Below are 19,114 nucleotides of genomic sequence, written 5' to 3' on the forward strand. Positions count from 1 at the left end.
TTTATTATTCCCGTGTTGTAAAGGAACAAATACAGGTCCAGAAAAGTTGAGTATATTTGTCTAAAATCACCATAATTGGAGGTGGAATTTGAATGCAGAATGTCTGTTCTTGTTATCAATCAGAAAATGAGAACAACAAAAAGACCTTGTTTACAACAAAAATCACAACGTTTAGTAAATTAAGCTTAAAACTTAAGGGAAGGAGGTTTGGGTTGTAGCTCAGTGGTAGAGAGCTTGCCTAGCACATGTGAGGCATACTGGGTTTGATCCTCAGCACCACATAAAAATAAAAGTAGTGTGTCCATCTACAACTAAAAAAAAAAAAATTTAAAACTTGGGAAAAAGTAAAACTATAAAACTTGGTCGCATAGCCATTAAAAATGAAATGAAGTTATATAATGGATGGAAAGATACTATTTTAAAGATGTTAAATCTCCAAATTAAAATTTTAAGGCAATTCTAATGCAAATCCCAATTAGTTTTGTCATGGAACTTCTTACTGATTGTAAAATAAATTCATATAGAAGAAGAAATGCACAATAAGTGACAACTGAGCAGGGTATGTTAGCACACACCTGTAATCCCAGCAACTCCTAAGGCTGAGACAAGAGGATGGAAAATTTGAGGTCAGCCTCAGCAATTTAGCAAGGCCCAGTTTCAAAATTAAAAATAATAATAATAATAATTAAAAGAAGGACTGGAGGTGAAGCTCAGTGGTAAAGCACCCCTGGGTTCAACACCCAGCCACTCCCCAAAAAATATATATAAAGTAACATTTGAATGTTGAAAAATGATAGGGGTATTAAATTAAATTTGGCCTGAGGATACCTCAGCACTGAAGTCTTTACATAAGAAACTAGGACCTAGATAGTAGGTAAAGGAACTTGGGAGTATATTGTACTCTTAGAATAAGTGACTGTCTCAGTCAATGACGGCAGCTGAACTTCAATAATTTGCAGGTATCCAATTGATTCAAATAAAGGAAAATATGACCTATTATCAATTAAACTGTCTCTGTACCTCCCATTTTTTTTTTTCAGTCCATAAATGCTGCCTGATCATATTGCAGGCTGGAGTTTGGGGAACCTGTTCTGATTCTGACAGCTACCCTATTCAAGAATCACTGCTGGGATGATAGCACAGGCCTGTAATCTCAGCAGCTCAGGAGACTGAAGCAGAAGGATCAAGAGTTCAAAGCCAGACTCAGCAACTTAGCAAGATCCTGTCTCTAAATAAAAAGGGCTGGGGATGTGGCTCAGTGGTTAAGCGCCCCTGGCTTTAATCCCTTGTACCCAAAAAGAATGAATCATTCTTTGTTCAACTAAACTATTAAATTTCTAGGACTTTTCCTTTTTACAGGGGGAGTTGTTTGTTGTTGTTGCTGTTTTGGTTTTTGTTTTGTTTTGTCTTTTATTTATTTGCAGTGCTGGAGATGGAACCCAGGCCTCGCACATGCTAGGCAAGCACTCTACCACTGAGCAACACTCCCAACCCTAACAGAGTCCACATACAAGATTTCATACATAGTAGCGTATAAATTTATAGTAATTCTTGATATGGTTTGGTTCATTTGGACCATGGAGGTGCCATCAACCAAAATGAGATAGGAAAATCCAACAGAATGAGAGACTTTTACAAATATAGAATTGCTCTTGGTTTCTTTTTTTTCTTTTAATGATGCTGTGGATCAAACTAAGCTGCTCACATATGCTAAGCAGATGTTCTACCACTGAGCAATAGCCCCAGCCCTCAGGTTTGCTAGGTGTCCTTGTGTTTTAGAGATACTTTATAGAGTTAAAGTTGTAATTCAGTGGTAAGAGTGCTTGCTTAGCATTTGTGAAGTCCTGAGTTTGATCCCCAGCACCACACATGCACGCGCGCACACACACACACACACACACACACACACACACACAAATAATATTATATAGAAATAGAAAGGGTTTCAGAATAATTGGTAGTATGCAGTGGAAGGAAGTAGATGGGAGTTTAGATGAAACAAAATGAGCCACAGTTGATAATTCCTGAAGCTGAGTTATAGGTTCATGATACAAAAGTATATCCATATATTCTTGTATGTGTTTGAAATGTTCTACAGTTAAAAAGGTTTTTTAAAACTATGGTATTGCTGCAGAAATTAAAGAGAAAAAAATCAGTAGAAGAGTTTAAGTGTCCAGAAACAGCCAGGCTTAGTGGCACAAGCTTGTAATCCCACCTACTCAGGAGGCTAAGACAGGAGGATTACCAGTTCAAGACCAGCCTGGGCAATTTATTAAGTTCCTTTCTCAAAATAAAGTTTTAAATTGTGCTGGCGATGTAATTCAGAATAGAAAATTGTCTAGCATGTATGAGGCCTTTGGTTCAATCCCCATTACTGAAAAGATAAATAAATGTCAAATGTATATGCCCTATGAACTAGGACTTCCAGGAGACACAATCATCCACACCACAGAGGAACGGTTGCTGCAGCGTTTGCTGGGTGCTCACCATGTGCCAGTCATTGGTGCTAAGGTGGGGATACTGCAGCTCCTCATGGAGCTGATATTCTAGTGGAAAAGAAAAATATTAAACAAGATAAACAAGTAAATGATGATGCTAGATATAGCCTGTAACCCCCGCAACTCAAAAGGCTGAGACAGAAGAATCCCAAGTTCAAGGACAACTTGTCTCAAAATAAAAAATAAAATAAAAATAAAAATGTAGTTCAGTGGTAGAACGCACCCGGTTCAATCTCCAGTGTCTCAAAGATAACTCCCTGTCTGCCCAGGTTCCTGGACGTCTTTAACTGCTGCTTAGTATTCCATTCTATTGACAGTCTTATGAAATTGTCTCCTATTTACGAAAGTTTAGGTGATTTACAGTTTTTTACAACTCCACAATGCAGTAGACTATTTTAATTGACTTCCCTTTCCCCACTCTTGTCCCCTCCTCAGTAATGGTTGAAATTGTGAATGGAATGGACCAGATGAGTTGTGCTTCTTTCCAGCACTAAAATTTCTGCTTTAGTGGTTTCAGATCTCCTAGTCTGCTCACACAGAATGGGGACGTAAGCCTCAGCCTAGAAGGTAATGGATGCAGAAGGAGAGACGGGAGAGGATGTTCTTGCCCAGGCCAACTTGTTGATTTGAAAAGACAACATCCTGGCTTCTTGGCATTGCCTCTTTTATCCATTCATTCGTTCAGTTCACCAGTCACTGCGCACCTTCTGCCTCATAGGCCTTATAAACACAGCTCTGCTGCCCCTTCTCTCCTACTACAAAACAGCATACCCCCATCCCTGACTGAGCCTGTCTGTATGATATATGTGTTTTGAAACTGGGGCAACCACAGCCTAGGAAGTTCCCTGCCCTCCCTTTGCCCACTGTCTGTGACTCATTCCTGACTTCCTCTTCTTACCATTCATACTTGGGTCTTGGTCTGCAAATGGTTTTGCATTTATCACCTCCTAATCTGTTACATCATTTACTGTTTTTGTTTGTTTGTTCTTATTGTTTTGCAAAGTTAGGGACTGAACCCAGAATCTTGCACATGGTATAGGTAAGTGCTGTACCACTGAGTTACGCGTCCAGGTCTTGAGGCACATTTTCTGTTAAAAAATGAATTGTTGGTTGATATAAATTCATTATAAAATCATTTTTAAATATGCAAAATAATGCTCCATTTTTTTCCATGGGTATGTGTGTGAGTAATAATAGGTGGTACACCATATACTGGGCACTATTCAAAATACTTTAAATCTATTAACTCATTTTATTAAAATAACCCTACAAATTAGGTAATATCACCATAACGATTTTGTATATTGGGGAAATTGAGGAAGATGGATAGTTTCGCCAAGATTATACAGTTTGTGTGTGACAAAATCAGAATTTGAACCTAAGAAAACCAACTATAGAGGCCAACATCTATTACAATGTCGTGCACGCACAGTGTGGTGGTGCATGCCTGTAATCCTAGCTACTGGGGAAGGATAGAAAGTTCAAGACCAGTCGTGGCAACTTAGCGAGACCCTTTCTCAAAATAAAAAATGAAAAGGGCTAGAGGTATAGCTCATTGAAAGAATACTTACCAGGGCTGGGGAGATGGCTCAGTCGGTAGAGAGCTTGCCTTGTAAGCACAAGGCCCTGAGTTTGATCCCCAGTACCCAAAAAAAAAAAAAAAAAAAAAAGAGTACTTACCTAGTATTTGTGAGGCCCAGGGTTCAATCCTCAGCACCAATTAAGAAAGAGGAAAGCAATTTTAGTGACAACGTCTTCACAATTGGTATTTTACTCTATTTCTTTCTGTTTGTATTTTTATCTTATTTTTTTGTGGTACTTGGGTTTGAACCCAAGGGTGCTCTACCACTTAGCTACATCCCTAGCCCTTTTAACCCTTTTTACTTTTTTATTTTGAAACACAGTCTCACTAAGTTACCCAGAATGGCCTCAAACTTATAGTCTTCCTGCCTCAGTCTCTTGAGTAACCAGCATTACAGGTATGCACCTCGACACTGTTCTGTCTGGTCTTCTAAAAAAATTGATTTCATTAGTTACAGATACATATATATATATGTGTGTGTGTGTATATACACACATATATATATGTATACACACACACACATATACACATGCATACACACACAAATACATTCACATATATGCATACACATACATATGAAGTGCAAGAGAGATATAAATAATAATGAGGCAACTGGGCACCGTGGCACATGCCTGTAGTCCCAGCGACTCCGGAGGCTGAGGTAGGAGGATTGCAAGTTCAGAGCCAGCCTCCACAACTTAGTGAGGCCCTAAGAAACTCAGTGAGACCCTGTCTCTAAACAAAGTATAAAAAAGGGCTGGGGTTATGGCTTAGTGGTACAGTGCTTGCCTAGCATGCATGAGGCACTGGGTTGGATTCTCAGCACCACATATAAATAAATAAATAAATAAATAAAATGAAGGTCCATCAACAACTAAGAAAAATATTTTTTAAAAAAGGGCTGGGGATGTTGCTCAGTGGTTAAGCACCCCTGGGTTCAATCCTCAATACCCAAAAATAATAATAATAATGAAGTAAAAATGTGTACACATGTATAATTCAATGTAATAAAAACAGTTTAATCTCTTTCAAGCTTGCAATTTTATCCTGTTACTTGGGTTCATCCTGTACCCTCCCCTATTAATGTGCAATGGCTATCTTAAATTTTGAAGCTCTTATCCTGAAGCTACCAAGGGACTCTCAATCATAAGTCAGCTCATTAACATACCGAAAGACACCACTTTGAAAATTCCAAGGACTTTAGGAATTGTATGACAGGAAACAGATGATGCAGTATCACAAGCCTATGGTCTCTGCAGAGTATCTGCCCTCTGCTGGGCTCCGAAAGAACACTTAAGACTTATATAATCCTACTTCTCATTGAAATAATTGTGACACCGCAGGTTTCAAACATGTAAATCAGGTCACATGCTATGCCAGTTTAAAACTCTCACATGGAACAAAATAGCCTCCTTTCTTATGGTGATGGGGATCTCATCAGGGCCTCATGCATATTAGGCATGGGATCTACCACTGAGTTACCTAGTTTCAGCCTTTGGAATAAAATAGAGAGTTCAGAAATTGACCCAATATAGTCAGGAATGTAGTTTCTGATAATGAAGACATTTCAAGTTAGTAGGGAAAGGATGACAATATGAACATAACTTGATAGTCATTTATAAAAAGGTTTGGATTCCTACCTCATACTTCATATCAAGTAAATGTCCAGTGGATTTAAATGTAAAAGATGAAACCATGTAAAAACTAGAAGAAAACAAGAAGCATTTTTATAATATTGAACTAGAGAAGGTTTTATTTAAAAATGACATAAAACCTAGAAAACCTGATAAATTAAGATACATACAAAAATAAAAGCTTTTTCCATGGTAATAAATTAGAAACATATCTATTACTCATATGTGGAAAAATAAGTAATGAGCAAAATGTTCAATAGGAAGACCAACTGAAAAAGGAGCAAACAGTATAAATGAAGAATGCAAGCTCCACCCTTCCAGAAGTAACTAAAATATTTGATACATTGTTTAAGTTCACTCACAATAAAAAGAAATGAAAAATATAGGTGCCTCTCAGTTTTCACCTGATTGGCAAGGATAAAAAAGTTTGTATAGTTCAATATGTGAGGAAATAAGCACTCTCGTTTAATGATGAGAGAATACATGGGTACAATTGCTATGTGGAGTAGTTTGCCAATATTCATCAAAATAAAACAAAAATAAATTCATGCTGGGCCATGATGGCCCATGACTGTAATTTTAGCTACTCAGGAGACTGAGGCAGGAGGATTGCAAACTCAAGACCAGCCTCAGCAACTTAGCAAGACCCTGTCTCAAAATAAAAAATAAAAGGACTGGGGAGGGCTGGGGGTGTAGCTCTGTTGCCAGAGTGCTTGCCTTCCAAGCACAAGGTCCTGGGTTCAATCCCCAGCACCACAAAAAAAAAAAAGAAAAAAAGAACTAGGGATGTAACTCAGTGGTATAAGCCCCCCTGGGTTCAATCCATAGTACCTCAACAAAATAAAAGTAAAATAATAATAGCTAATTTTAAGAACAAAACAAACAACAAAAATTTATGTACTCACTTACTGGTAATTCCACTTCCAGAAAACTTTACCTTGCAGATAAACTCCCATATATGCAGAATAATGAATGAATAACTTACAGTATTAGTCCTTAAGAAAAAAGGATTGGAAACTATCAGAATGTTTTCAAGTACAGGAACGGGCAATGAGATCACAGTATGGCCTTATAAAGTTATTATTTTTGTGGTGCTGGGGATCAAACCCAGGGCCTTTCACATGCTAGGTATTCCCTCTACCACAGAGCTACACTCCCAGCATTAAGGCTCATTTTTAAAACAGGAGCTCGGGGTGTAGCGCAGTAGCAAAAGAGCATGCTTAACATGCCTGAGTTCCCCTGGGTTCAATCACCAACACCGTACACACACACACACACACACACACACACACACAATCTGGGAGAGGTGGTGCACACCTGTAATCCCAGCAGCTCAGGAGGTTGAGGCAGAAGGATCACAGGTTCAAAGCCATACTCAGCAATTTAGTGAGACCCTAATCAACTTAGCAAAACCCTGTCTCAAAATAAAAAATTAAAAAGCAGGGGTCAGGGATGTGGCTATGTTGACCACCCCTGCATTCACTCCCTGGTAGCAAAAAAAAAAAAAAAATTTTTTTTTGAAGCATCTTGAAAATGTAGAACTCAGTGTAACAAGCAAAGTGTAGAAGTGTTTATACCATGCTACTGATTGTAGACGACTTTAAACATTCTCTTGAAGACTTCTTGGAAAGACAAACCAAGAAACAGGTTAGGAGTGATGACCCAAGTGATGGGAACTGGGGACTGGAAAGCAGGTGGAAAAGGACTTAATTTCCATTCCATGCTCTTTTTATTCAGGCTTCTGTTCCCTCCCTCCCTTCCTTCCTCCTTTCTGTCTTTTGTGGTGCTGAAGATGGAACCCAGGGCCCTGTGAATCCTTAGCTGGTACTCTATTACTGAACTAAACCCTGAGGCCATATCTTTTTTTTGGGGGGGGGGTGCTGGGGATTGAACCCAGGGTCTTGTGCTTGCGAGGCAAGCACTCTACCAACTGAGCTGCATCCCCAACCCCCATATCTATTTTTAATCAACTAAATTAACATAAAATATTTTCACTGGGCAAGGTGGTGTACACCTGTGATCCCAGCTATTCAGGAGGCTGAGGCAGGAAGGTCACAAGTTTGAGGCTAGACTTAGAAATTTAGGGAGATCCCATTTCAAAATTTAAAATTAGTTCACACTCTGTTACATGATTTCTTTGGCACATGAGATGATGATGGCCATAATCCTCTTTAAAAGTAATTTGAATCATGTGCGGTGCTGCAGGCCTATAATTTCAGTGTTTTTGAAGCTGAGATAGGAGGATCACAAGTTCAAGCCAGCCTGGGTAACTCAGTGAGAATCTAACTCTAAAAATAAAAAGGTCTGGGTCTGGGGGTGCAGTTCAGTGGTAGAGCACCACTGGGTTCAATCCCCAGTATTGCTTAAAACACACACACACAAAACCTGAAGGAAACAAAAAACCACAACAAAGTTCCAATTTTTAGAATCAATTTCAGTTCATTTCCAAGGTCAACTTTCCAATTTCTTCCCCACCATACTTGCCCTCATTCTAGCCACACTGCTTTTCTGCCAGTTTTTGGAACATGCCAACACCTTCCTAACTCAGGACATTGATAAATGTGCTTCCCTCTGCCTAAATTGATGCTGCCTAGCTTCTTAAACCTCGGTTGCATTTTCAACCTTGGGTTCAGGGTTGGGAAGGTAGCTCAGTGGTAGAACACTTGCCTAGCATCACAACAATACAAACAAAAACCTTAAGTTCAATCATCTTTGCAAAGAGGCCAGCCCTGGCCACCCTACATTAAAATTCTTGAAAATGTCTCTATCTTTCTTGGCAGGAAAAATAGGGCTTACATCTTTGCCCACCCGGTCTAAAGAAGAATCTCTCTTGGCCATCTTCATCACAATACTGATTTACTTTTTTCATAGCATTGTCACTATTTGAGATTATTCCACCTCTAGATTATAAGTCTTCATGAAAGCGGGGACCATGTCCTGATCCTAACTCTATCTTCAGCAACCCAAACAATAAATATTTGCTGAATGAATTTATGCAGCATAGATTAGGGGCCATACTATTCTGAGGGGTTTAAAGGCTTTTCTTTTAATGTGTATTGGGGCTCGAACCCAGGACCTCATGCATGGCAGGCATGCACCCTCCACTGAACTGCAACCCCAACTCTTAATCTTTGCACTCAATTCAAAGAGAGGCTAGTTCTATTACCCATTTACAGTTGAGGAAAAGAAGGGACAGTGCAGTTGAGAAACTTGCCCAGTTGGCAGAACTGGACTCCAGAGAAAAAAATGTTTAGCACAACGTGACGCTTTTTCTGTATACAAACTATGGATGGATGAATTTGAAGGAATGAATGGAAATGTGCATAAAAAACGCTTGATTCTTTCCATCTTCAGATTCCCCAGGCCTCCCACAAGGGGGTGCTCTCTCCCAGGTCTTGACGCCAGTCACTCAAGGCGCGCACTCCCTTTGCGTCTCGGGCTCGCGCGCGCTGCCGCGGCACCGGAAGTGACTGAGCTTGCAAGTTCCCCCGGTGTCTTCAGGGGAAACTGAGGCCGGCTTGTTCGAGACAGACGGCGCGAGCAGTCCGCCAGGTAGGCCTGCCCGGGTCCGCGGCTCGGAGCTCGGCCGTGAAGAGCCCTCGCGTCTGGAAACCACCCGGCCGATGAAGGGGGATGTGGCCCCCCACGGCTCGCTGGGCTCGCAGGTGAGAGCGCCGCCTCCCCTGTGCGTGACAGGCGCTGCGCCCAATGGGAACTTTCGCCGTCCCGCTTCCGTGCCGACTGGACTCGCTGATTGGCTCTGGTGGGGCGGGCCGCCCGGGGCGAGACCCCTCCTCCCAGAAAGGTCTAGGGGGCGCCCCTGAGGGAGGGCGGTTGCCTAGCAACGGGGCGGTGGCTCGGCGGGTACCCGGCCTAGCGAGCGCTAGAAGCCGAAAGGCGGTAGCCCACCCACCCTGGCCTTGGGAGAGGTGCATCCCCCAGCACCCGAGCCCTCCCGGGGGCTCCAGGAAGCCGCGCTGGGCCTGTCCCCAGGAAAACGTGGTCTCGGCTGTGGGGGGCCTCGAGCAGGCCTCGACCCCTCTTCCTGAGCGGAGGAGAGGCCCAGTGCCTCCCCCTCACCCCGTCTTTGTGCAGGGCGCCGGCGGCCATTGTGTCCGGGCGGGGAATGGAGGACCTGGCAATCCCCCACCGCCACATCCAGGGCCTTTGGGGAATTCAAAGAAAACCAGCGACGTGTGTGGGGGGTCTCTGGCCTTCAGCCTCCCGGAAAGGCCCGGGGGTGGCCTTTCCAAAGTCCGATCGCAGATCTGAGGCAGACTCCCTCTCCCCGCGTAGCTCATCGAAACCTTGAGCTCCATTGAGAAGTCCCTTCAGGGTTTCGGGAGCCTCACCCAGGGCTGGTACTTAAATAGGGAGGGAAAAAAATAAAAAAAACTACCCTGAACCCATACCAGCCACCTCCGGGAGAGTTCTCCTGACTCCCAGTAGGAGGCGGAGAGCCAAGGGGCGTGCAAGAGCGAGGGGGCTGGGCTCCCGGGTGGCTGGAGGCCGCGGTTGCCGAGCGGAGAGGCCGTCCTCGATCCCGGCGATGCGAGGAGGAAGCCAGCGAGGGGGCAGGTTCCTGAGCTTCGCAATTCCTGTGTCGCCTTTTGGGCTCCCAGCCTACCAGGTCGCATGATCCCTCCGGCTGGAGCTGGTTTTTTTGCCAGCCGCCGCGAGGCCGGCTGAGTTACCGGCAACCCGGCCGCCACCTCCTCTCCCGACCTATGATACAAAAGATCTTCCGGGGGCTGCACCTGCCTGCTGTCGCCCGAGACGGATTTGAATGTAGGTGGTGCGGGGGTGGAGGGGGGGACAGACTGCCCATGGGGCTGACTTTCCGAGGAAGGTATTTCGGAGAAAAGGGGGTGGCCGGGGTGAAAGAGACTGATGGGATGATTCAGAGCCTACTGGTCCTTTCAATTCGACTTCATTGAAGTCTCTTGGAACCTGGACCCAGACCTTCGCAAGAGCCACAAAGGAACCAGTTCGGGTACCTGGAAGGGGAATGAGATGTTGTAGGATAAATGACATGCATATTAATTTTTTTTCCTGAAGCTCTTTCTCTCTCTTCAGAACCTTATCTTGGCTTTGGATCTTAGAAGAGAATCACTAAGCAGAGACCAGACTCAGTGAGTGAGCAGGTGTTTTGGACAATGGACTGGTTGAGCCCATCTCTATTATAAAAATGTCTCAGAGCAACCGGGAGCTGGTGGTTGACTTTCTCTCCTACAAGCTTTCCCAGAAAGGATACAGCTGGAGTCAGTTTAGCGATGTGGAAGATAATAGGACTGAAGCCCCAGAAGGGACTGAATCAGAGGTGGAGACCCCCAGTGCCATCAATGGCAACCCATCCTGGCATCTGGCGGACAGCCCTGCGGTGAATGGAGCCACTGGCCACAGCAGCAGTTTGGATGCCCGGGAGGTGATCCCCATGGCAGCAGTGAAGCAAGCTCTGAGGGAGGCAGGCGATGAGTTTGAACTGCGGTACCGGCGGGCATTCAGTGACCTGACGTCCCAGCTCCACATCACCCCGGGGACAGCATATCAGAGCTTTGAACAGGTAGTGAACGAACTCTTCCGGGATGGGGTAAACTGGGGTCGCATTGTGGCCTTTTTCTCCTTCGGCGGGGCACTGTGCGTGGAGAGCGTAGACAAGGAGATGCAGGTATTGGTGAGTCGGATCGCAAGTTGGATGGCCACTTACCTGAATGACCACCTAGAGCCTTGGATCCAGGAGAACGGCGGCTGGGTAAGAACCACGCCCCTTGTATGTCCCTTTTCTTTGGAGATCTCCAACAACCCTTCCCTTCTATCTCTTTCTGCTGCGTGTGGTGATTGTTGGAGATGTTGATTGTTAGGAGAACTGCCTGCTTCGTTTCACCACAAGAGGTGAACTGTTTAGAAATACGGATAACCCAGTTCATGAAGGAGCTGCACCTTTTCATTCTGGTACCTGCATGACCCCGCTCTTTTATACTTGGGTTCTAGTTTCTTAGCAAAGACTAACATAACCTCTAGGTTCATTTGGCTTAAAAGCTTTGAGAGTGGGAAGTTCATTTGGTGTTTGCCTCCCCCTGATCCAGTGGTTCTCCATGCAGAGGGGTGGTGAGCATAATGCCTGGAGGAGCCAAGGGCCCATAAGCCCCTTCATCCTTTCTCCTACAACGGTGTCAGTCCTATCCTGGCTTCCCTCCCCCAAATCAGGTTCCCTTTACTTCAGAATTCGAATGCACAGTCCTATTCTCAGACCTCCAGACCGGGCAGGACTTCCCACTGGCTCGGATGGCTGAGGGTTGTCTGATTTTAGGGCGGTGTAGGCTGTGCCCGTTGTGTTGTGCTGTGTCCCTGACTGAGTTCATTTTCCCTAAAGTGTGCAACTTTCTGCATGGTTGGCCTATTTGTGGAGCTCTTGCTGTGTCACACATAAGCCCTGGGACTTTGCACCTCACTGCTCAGGGTCGTTGGGGAGCCTCAGCTGCTCTGCATTTACTTTCCGGCCAGAACCCAGAGGCCCCTTCATTAAGCACTGTGTGCTGGCAAAGCAAGAATGGGGTCTGTGGAGCTCTGAAGAACATTAAGATGTGGTGACAGACTGGACATGGGTATAAAATCTGGCCCTGTCACTTAACTAGCTGCGTGACCTTGGACAGGCTGGTTTACCTTCTTAAGCCTTAGTTTCTTCCACTAAAAATGTGGCAAGCTCTCCTTACCTTGCAGAGTATTGTAAATCTTGGAGGTAACATGAACACAGTAACTGACACCAGCAAGCTTCTTTTGGAATCCCCCTGCCCATCTCCAAGTCAGGATGCTAGAGATGAGCACTTTTTACTGGTGATCCCCGTAGGCGGTTTTACCCTTCTCCAATGAACTCTGTCCTATTTCCTTGCTTATCTCCCTGCCTAGGGGAGGTAGGGGCTTATGAGAGCTATTCTGTTCCTTTAGAATATGCAGAAAAACGGCAGGCTGTGGAGAATAAGTCATCTATTGAAGGAACTGAGGTGGAAGGGGCCCTGCTCTATGGACTCAGGAATGTCAAGAATGCAATTGTCCATAGGCCGTGCCTAGGGCGTGGCAGGCACTTCACTTTACCACTGAGCAAGAGAACTCCTGGGTTTGCCCTGGAACTCCACACCCTCTCTCATTTCCCATTTCTTTGCAACTTTATCAACTCCTCTCCTCTGCCTGCTCTGTGAAAGGCAAGGGGGTGAAGTGAGGGGAGGTCAGATGATTGGGGGTGGGGTCGGGGGAGGTAAAATGATGGGAGGTGGTGGGTTCTTTTAAGCTAAGGGTGACCAGACTTGAAAGCCAGTCTGTAAATGAACTCCTTAGGGGGATAAATGATTAAATAGTTTGTGTAGTGACCTCCTGTCTTCCCTCCTGCTTTGATTCTCTTTGGGGCAAATATTTGTTCAGCTGATTACAGGAGGGACAGGATTCCAGCATTTCAGACACACCCTTTGAAGCATCCCCAGGTAGGGACTTGGGCCCTTTGCCCGCTTTGCCTGACTATTGTCTTTGGCTTCTGGTCCTCATAGCAGGTGGGTTGTCAGCTGTAAACAAAAGGCAGTCTGGGCTACCCTGTTGCAGAGAGCTACCCTGGCCAGAGAATTGCCAGCCACCCAGCGTAGCATGTGAAAGGAGGCTTAGACACAGCAGCTCTGGCAAGTTCCTTAGGTTTCCACTGGATTGAAATTCCATCTTCCATCTCTGCTCAAGAGTCCTCAGAGCCTGTTGGACAACATACCACATGTCACTTCCTCTTGGTGAACAGAGGGGATATGTGCAGAGGAGCCAGTGATGTCAGAACCATTTCTGGGCATGCATTCTTCCCCTGAGGCCAGCGGGTAGAGAACATTTGACTTGAGATCCTGTGAGCCTGGGTAGAAGGGACCTGCCCACTTCTCTCAGGTGTTGTCCTGTTCTGAGCTGCACAGACTGGCTGCTGCAGTGGCATCTCAGAACCTTCCTGGAAGCTGCAACTGTGAGAGCCTTGAGTGTAGGAGTTACTGGGCTGTTCCACCCAGGGATAGGCTCCAAATTTAGCATCCCTACAGGAAAGGGGAAGGAAATTGGCCTTTATTGAGTACCTTTTATGTATTAAGCATTGTGTTAGATCTTTTACTTATGCAACTTATTTATTGAGCATCTATTATAAGGCAGACAATGTGCTAGGTGCTGGCCATAGCCATACACGGTTATCTTCTGTCATGGAAATGACATGCTGTTTCATATATTCCATACAGAAAACTTCCAAGGTAGGTGTGTTCCATTCCGGTTTACACATGAAGCTCCTAGTGGCTAAGTGGCTGACCTCAGGTGTCTCTCAGTCAGTTAACTGTCTGAGGATTTATATCAAAGTTGGTTTAGGGGCTGGGAATATAGCTCAGTTGGTAGAGTGCTTGCCTGTTAAGCACAAGGCCCTGGGTTCAATCCCCAGCACTGCAAAAGAAAGAAAGGAAAAAAAAAAAAAAAAAAGTTGGCTTAACTCTGAAACCTAACTTTCCATCCATCTCAGGTCCAGAGAGTGATAAGGTAACCTGGACAGACGGGCATGGAGTGCCAGAGATGCTGTTGCATCTAGCAAAACATACCTGTGAAAGCGGTCATGCTGGGCTGTGATCCTTGTATTGTTCAGGTAGCTGTGAGAAGGACAGTACCTTTGTCATCAGTAGCAGCAGGTTCCTAAAGGTATGGGTAGCCTCAGATTCTGGCACTGGTAAGACTCAGATGTGGCAGGTGTCAAGTGGATATCAGCGTTTTCCCTAGTCAAAGTGGGCTTTTGTTGGTTTTTTCATCGTTAAAACCTTCTCAGGCCCTGCCAATAGATGACCGTGGCATGTGTGCAGGGAGGTGGCCTGCCCCAGGTATCTGCTTAATTGCAGGGTGATGCTCCAAGGACTGGAATTTCAGCCTCTAGCCACACTACCACCTGCCTGAGTCAACTGGAGAAATACTGAACCTGTTGGTCTCTCTTGTCTGTCTCTCCCACCTGTAAAATGGAATAATGATAGCCAGCTGCCATAGCTTGACTCTAGTAAAGGCTCTAGAATAAAAGGCCTTCCCCTACCTTAATTGTAGGGTAGCAGCACTTCTTTTAATGAATGGGCTTCCTCCCTCAGGGAACTGAACTTTGTTCCTGGAGTCACTCCTTAAGAAACGTAACCAGTTCCGGAAATATTCACTAGAATGTTGTATGGGCTTTCCATTGGGAAGGTGGGTGAGGACCCAGGTTGCCCAGGCTACTTTTGGATAGCTGTCCTTGGAGAAACCCTTGAGTCTGATGGAAGCACCATCACTAAGAGCATTAAACAAGGATGCGTGGGAAGAAAACATAACTTGGCCTTTCCCTGGCTGCATGGCTCTGCGGTCTCCTAGTTCTGTCTCCTCTTGCCTGTTTGTTCTTTGGCATGGATGTATGCTTAGTTGAAGCACCTCAGCTCCCTTTGCAAGTGTTGGCAATTCTGTGGTTTTCTTGGGGAAACCCCATTAAGAAACCCCAAACATGGAAATTTTTAGTAATCTCATTCAGGTACCAAAATGAGGTACAAGTGTCTCAGGGGCTCCCCCTTGGAACACCCACTTCTTCTGGGTGTACATTGTAGGTTGCTCTGTGCCATCACAGGATTTTCCAGACTTCCTAGGAATAATTTCCCCGGTAGCCCAGTGGAACCCTTCAACTTCTGGTTGAAAATTACCCAGGTATTTTTTTATGGGGTGCCAGTGGAACCCGGAGGGTTTTCTTGACTTTCTTACGAGCCATCAACAGATTTGTTTGTGCTGCATGAAGCAGCAGTTGTTAGCCGACCCTTCCCAGCAGGTATCTGTCCTGAGGCCAGTGGGCTCAAGTCCTCCTCTGTGCCCAACCTTCCTGGTTTTTCCAGCACCCCCAGCGGTCCCTCATGGGACTTTCTTTTTAGCAAGTGTGGTTTTGTCTGGATTTAGCACTGCATAGATAGATACGGGGTAATTCCCAGTGTGCTGCTCTTCTATAGAAGCAGAATCTTCTACTACCTAATTGAGCAGGGCCTCTGTCCCCACCCCTAACCTCCACCCTCAGTTCATGGGATCCTCCCCAACTCCCTCCATTTTCTTTGAGAGTCACACTGTCCTTAGACCCTTTTCTCTGCTGTCCTGCAGCTCGAAGTCTGTCCCATTCCCAGTTGACTGATCTGAATCAGACAGTTCCACTGGGTCTTTTTGTTCAGCCTGGGCAAGAGAAGACCCAGGAGAAAATGTTGCTGGTTTCGTACACCTGTAATCCTAGCAATTTGGGATGCTGAAGCAGGAGGATCACAAATTCCCAGCAACTTAGCAAGGCCCTATGCAACTTATTAAGGCCCTGTCTTAAAATAAAAAAATTTAAAAAGGTCTAGGGATGTGGATCAGTGGTTAAACTCTCCTGGGTTCAATCCCAGATCAAAAAAAAAAAAAAAAGACAGACAGATGGAGAAACTCAGCCTTTTTTATTGGTATGGTCCCCAGAAAATTTGGCATAAATGGAAAGAGATTAACAATGGTAGAGTTTAAGTTAGCATAGAGAAGACATTTCTTACATCTCCCGTCTCAGGGTTAGGAGCTTCCTAAGGGTGGAGTCCACATCTTGTCCATACGTGTTTCCTCAGCTCTGAGCACAGGTCTTGGGCACCTACTGAGATCCTCAATTTCCAAGGAAACAGATCTTGTCAAATCAGAATAACAATTTTGGTACAGGCCCTTTACTAACCACTCATTCATTGATTTGATGTTTGTTGAGCTCCTGCAGTATACCAGGCTGTCGTAAGTACTGGAGTATAGCTGTAAATAAAACTGAATTTCTATCCTCATGGGGCTCACAGTCTAGTGGAGAGGGACACAAAAAAATGCATAATTACACAATGACATTTCTGTCAATGATAGACCACATATACCCTAGTAGGCCCATAAGAGATTATATGTCCTAGTGACACCAAATCCATCTTAGTTTGTGTAAGCATACTCTGGTGTTCACACAGCAACCAAAGCTCCCAAGGACGCATTTCTCCCATCCCTGTTGTTAAATGATGCATGACTATACATATATGTATCAGGTGATGGTTAAGTGCTCTGAAGCGAGTAAGGCAGGTTGGGGCATAGGACATGCCTAACCAGGCAGGGTGGGGCTGGAATTTTAAGTGTGATCAGGTCTAGGGTTTGTAGCTCAGCGGTGGAATGCTTGCATAGCATGTGCAAGACCCTGGGTTGGATCACCAGTAATTCCTTAAAAAGTGACCAAAGAAGGTGTAGGGGAATGAGAAATGGCTTTCCTCCACCCTTCTAGGTTCTTCGACTAGGCTGTGAATTAAATTGATTAAGAAAGATTAACAGGAAGGAAAACCCATGTTAATTAATCCTATATATATGGGAGTCTCATAAAATATGAGACTCAAAAGAAGAGGTAGATGATCAAAGCTTATCAGTGTGCTGAACTACTGAGAGGAATAGGGGCTTGGGATTTGGGGTGGGCAGGGTGGCAACCCAGATTATGGAAAGGTGAGGGGGAAATGATCTGATGAGTAAAGTTTGTCTTGTGTAGATTCCGTGGCTCAGGTAATAAAACTGTTGTCTGGTGCAGCCCTCTTCCTAATACAGATACTTTTACTAACATAGATTTTCTCTATAGGTGTAAGTTTCTTTGACAAAAGGACAATATTTCAAAAGTACTCCTGTGCCTGCAGTTTCTCAAAATAACCAACTCAAAATATGCCAGAGTTGGGCATGGTGGCATATGCCTGTAATCCCAGGTGCTCAGGAGGCTGAGGTAGGAGGATTACAAGTTCAACACCAGCCTCAGCCACTTAGTGAGGCCCTAATCAACTTAGCAAGACTCTATCTCAAAATAAAACATAAAGAGTGCTGGGGATGGGAATGTAGCTCAGTGGTAAAGCACCCCGAGTTTCAATTCAATCCCCCCATTATATTCATATGAATGAAGTAGACTTTTGTGTTGGCACATTGTTTCCCTGCTGTCCAACTTGGGTAGTATGTCCTGGGCCCTAACAAAGGTATTACCTGCTGGTGTTATTGGAGGCAATACTTCAAGGTGACGAGGGGGTGGAGTGTGGGTCCCTATAGAGAGAGTATTTCAAGCAGAGGGAGTAGATTCAGTATCATTTTCAAGGATGGGCAAGGAGGACACCGTCACTGGAGGAGAAATACCAAGGGACAGAATGGTAGGAGGTGCGATGAGGGTGTGGTTATGGGGAAGGGAGCTGGGGACCAGGACACCTAGGGCATTACAAGCCATGTTGAAGGTTGTTTGAAAGAAGAGAAAGCAAGAGTTTGGAGCAGGGGAAATAACACTCTGAATCCTGCAAGGGTGGCAGCAGCAGCCTAATGAAGAGGCTGGTGCAGCTGCCAGGTAAAAAAGAACAGTGACTTTGACGGAGGAGGTACGGTGGTAAGGCTCTGCAGAACAAGAGCAGGCTCGCACATGGCACGTCGGTGGTCCAGCTAGCCACCTTGGAAGCTGTTTTTCAACCCCTTGAAGATCCTAGAATCAGGGCTAACTATCTTTCAGAAATAATTCTCTCCAAATTCGACATCCTGATGAATGTTCCTTCATTGTTCTAGCAGTATTTCTGTCCGATAAGTTCAGTTTGTCTGGGGCCGGGTTCTGGTTCACCCATGTCTAGCTATGAGACCTTGGGCAAACTCTTTTGACCTCCCTGAACTTTGGGGCAAATAATAATACCTGCTTCACAGGGTGGTGGTGAAGACCCAAAGAGATGTGCCAGAGATGTGTAGACCCTGGTGCTGTGTGGGTGCCATAATTTTTATTATCTTTATCACAGAACTCCCTCCCATCAGAGAGACTGTTAACCAAATTTTTTTTTTTTTTTTGGTGGTAGTACTGGGAGTTGAACCCAGGAGCACTTTATCACTGAGCTGCATCTCCCAACTTTTTTTTTAGTTGTTGATGGATCTTTTTTTTGGTGGGGGCGTTGCTGGGGATTGAACCCAGTGCCTTGTACATGCGAGGCAAACACTCTACTAACTGGGCTATATTCCCCCGCCCCTGTTGATAGATCTTTATTTTTTATTTATTTATATGTGGTGCTGAGAATTGAACCCAGTGCCTTGCACATGTTAAGCAAGCGCTCTGTCACTGAGCCACCACCCCAGCCTTCCATCTTTTTAATTTAGAGCACAGGGCCTCACTAAATTGCTGAAATGAACCTCCAACTTGTGATCTTCCTGCCTCAGTCTCAAGTTGCTGGGATTACAGCCATGCCTGATGCTGGATCTTGAACATTCATTCTCTTTTATTCATAGTGACGCATAAACACATCCTCAGAGCAGACCCTAGCAGTGTGCCTGACATGGTAGGAGATCTGTAGTGTTTATATGCCATGGTGGCCCAGGCAATCTCTGGCCTTGGA

The 19,114-nt window shown here is 44.9% G+C and overlaps 1 protein-coding gene and 1 non-coding gene across 6 annotated transcripts in view; both read left to right on the top strand.

Moving 5' to 3' along the window:
* The first annotated feature begins 9,184 nt into the window (after positions 1 to 9,184).
* Positions 9,185 to 19,114, top strand: part of Bcl2l1 (BCL2 like 1) — a 52,497-nt gene continuing 42,567 nt past the window's right edge. Inside the window, exons 1-2 of one of the 5 annotated variants that reach the window (XM_047538897.1) lie at positions 9,185 to 9,379; positions 10,773 to 11,466. In XM_047538897.1, coding sequence (XP_047394853.1) covers positions 10,903 to 11,466 — 564 coding nt within the window. In that variant the 5' untranslated portion in view covers positions 9,185 to 9,379; positions 10,773 to 10,902. Of the gene's footprint in view, positions 9,380 to 9,604; positions 10,503 to 10,772; positions 11,467 to 19,114 lie in introns of those variants that run through there. The other 4 variants (XM_047538896.1, XM_047538898.1, XM_047538895.1 and 1 more) reach the window with 4 other exon arrangements.
* On the top strand, positions 14,087 to 14,161 carry Trnan-guu (transfer RNA asparagine (anticodon GUU)). Its single transcript has one exon. It is a non-coding gene; the product is annotated as a tRNA-Asn (tRNA).

This window comes from Sciurus carolinensis, chromosome 2, assembly GCF_902686445.1.
Source record: "Sciurus carolinensis chromosome 2, mSciCar1.2, whole genome shotgun sequence".
In the NCBI taxonomy this organism is placed as follows: domain Eukaryota; kingdom Metazoa; phylum Chordata; class Mammalia; order Rodentia; family Sciuridae; genus Sciurus; species Sciurus carolinensis.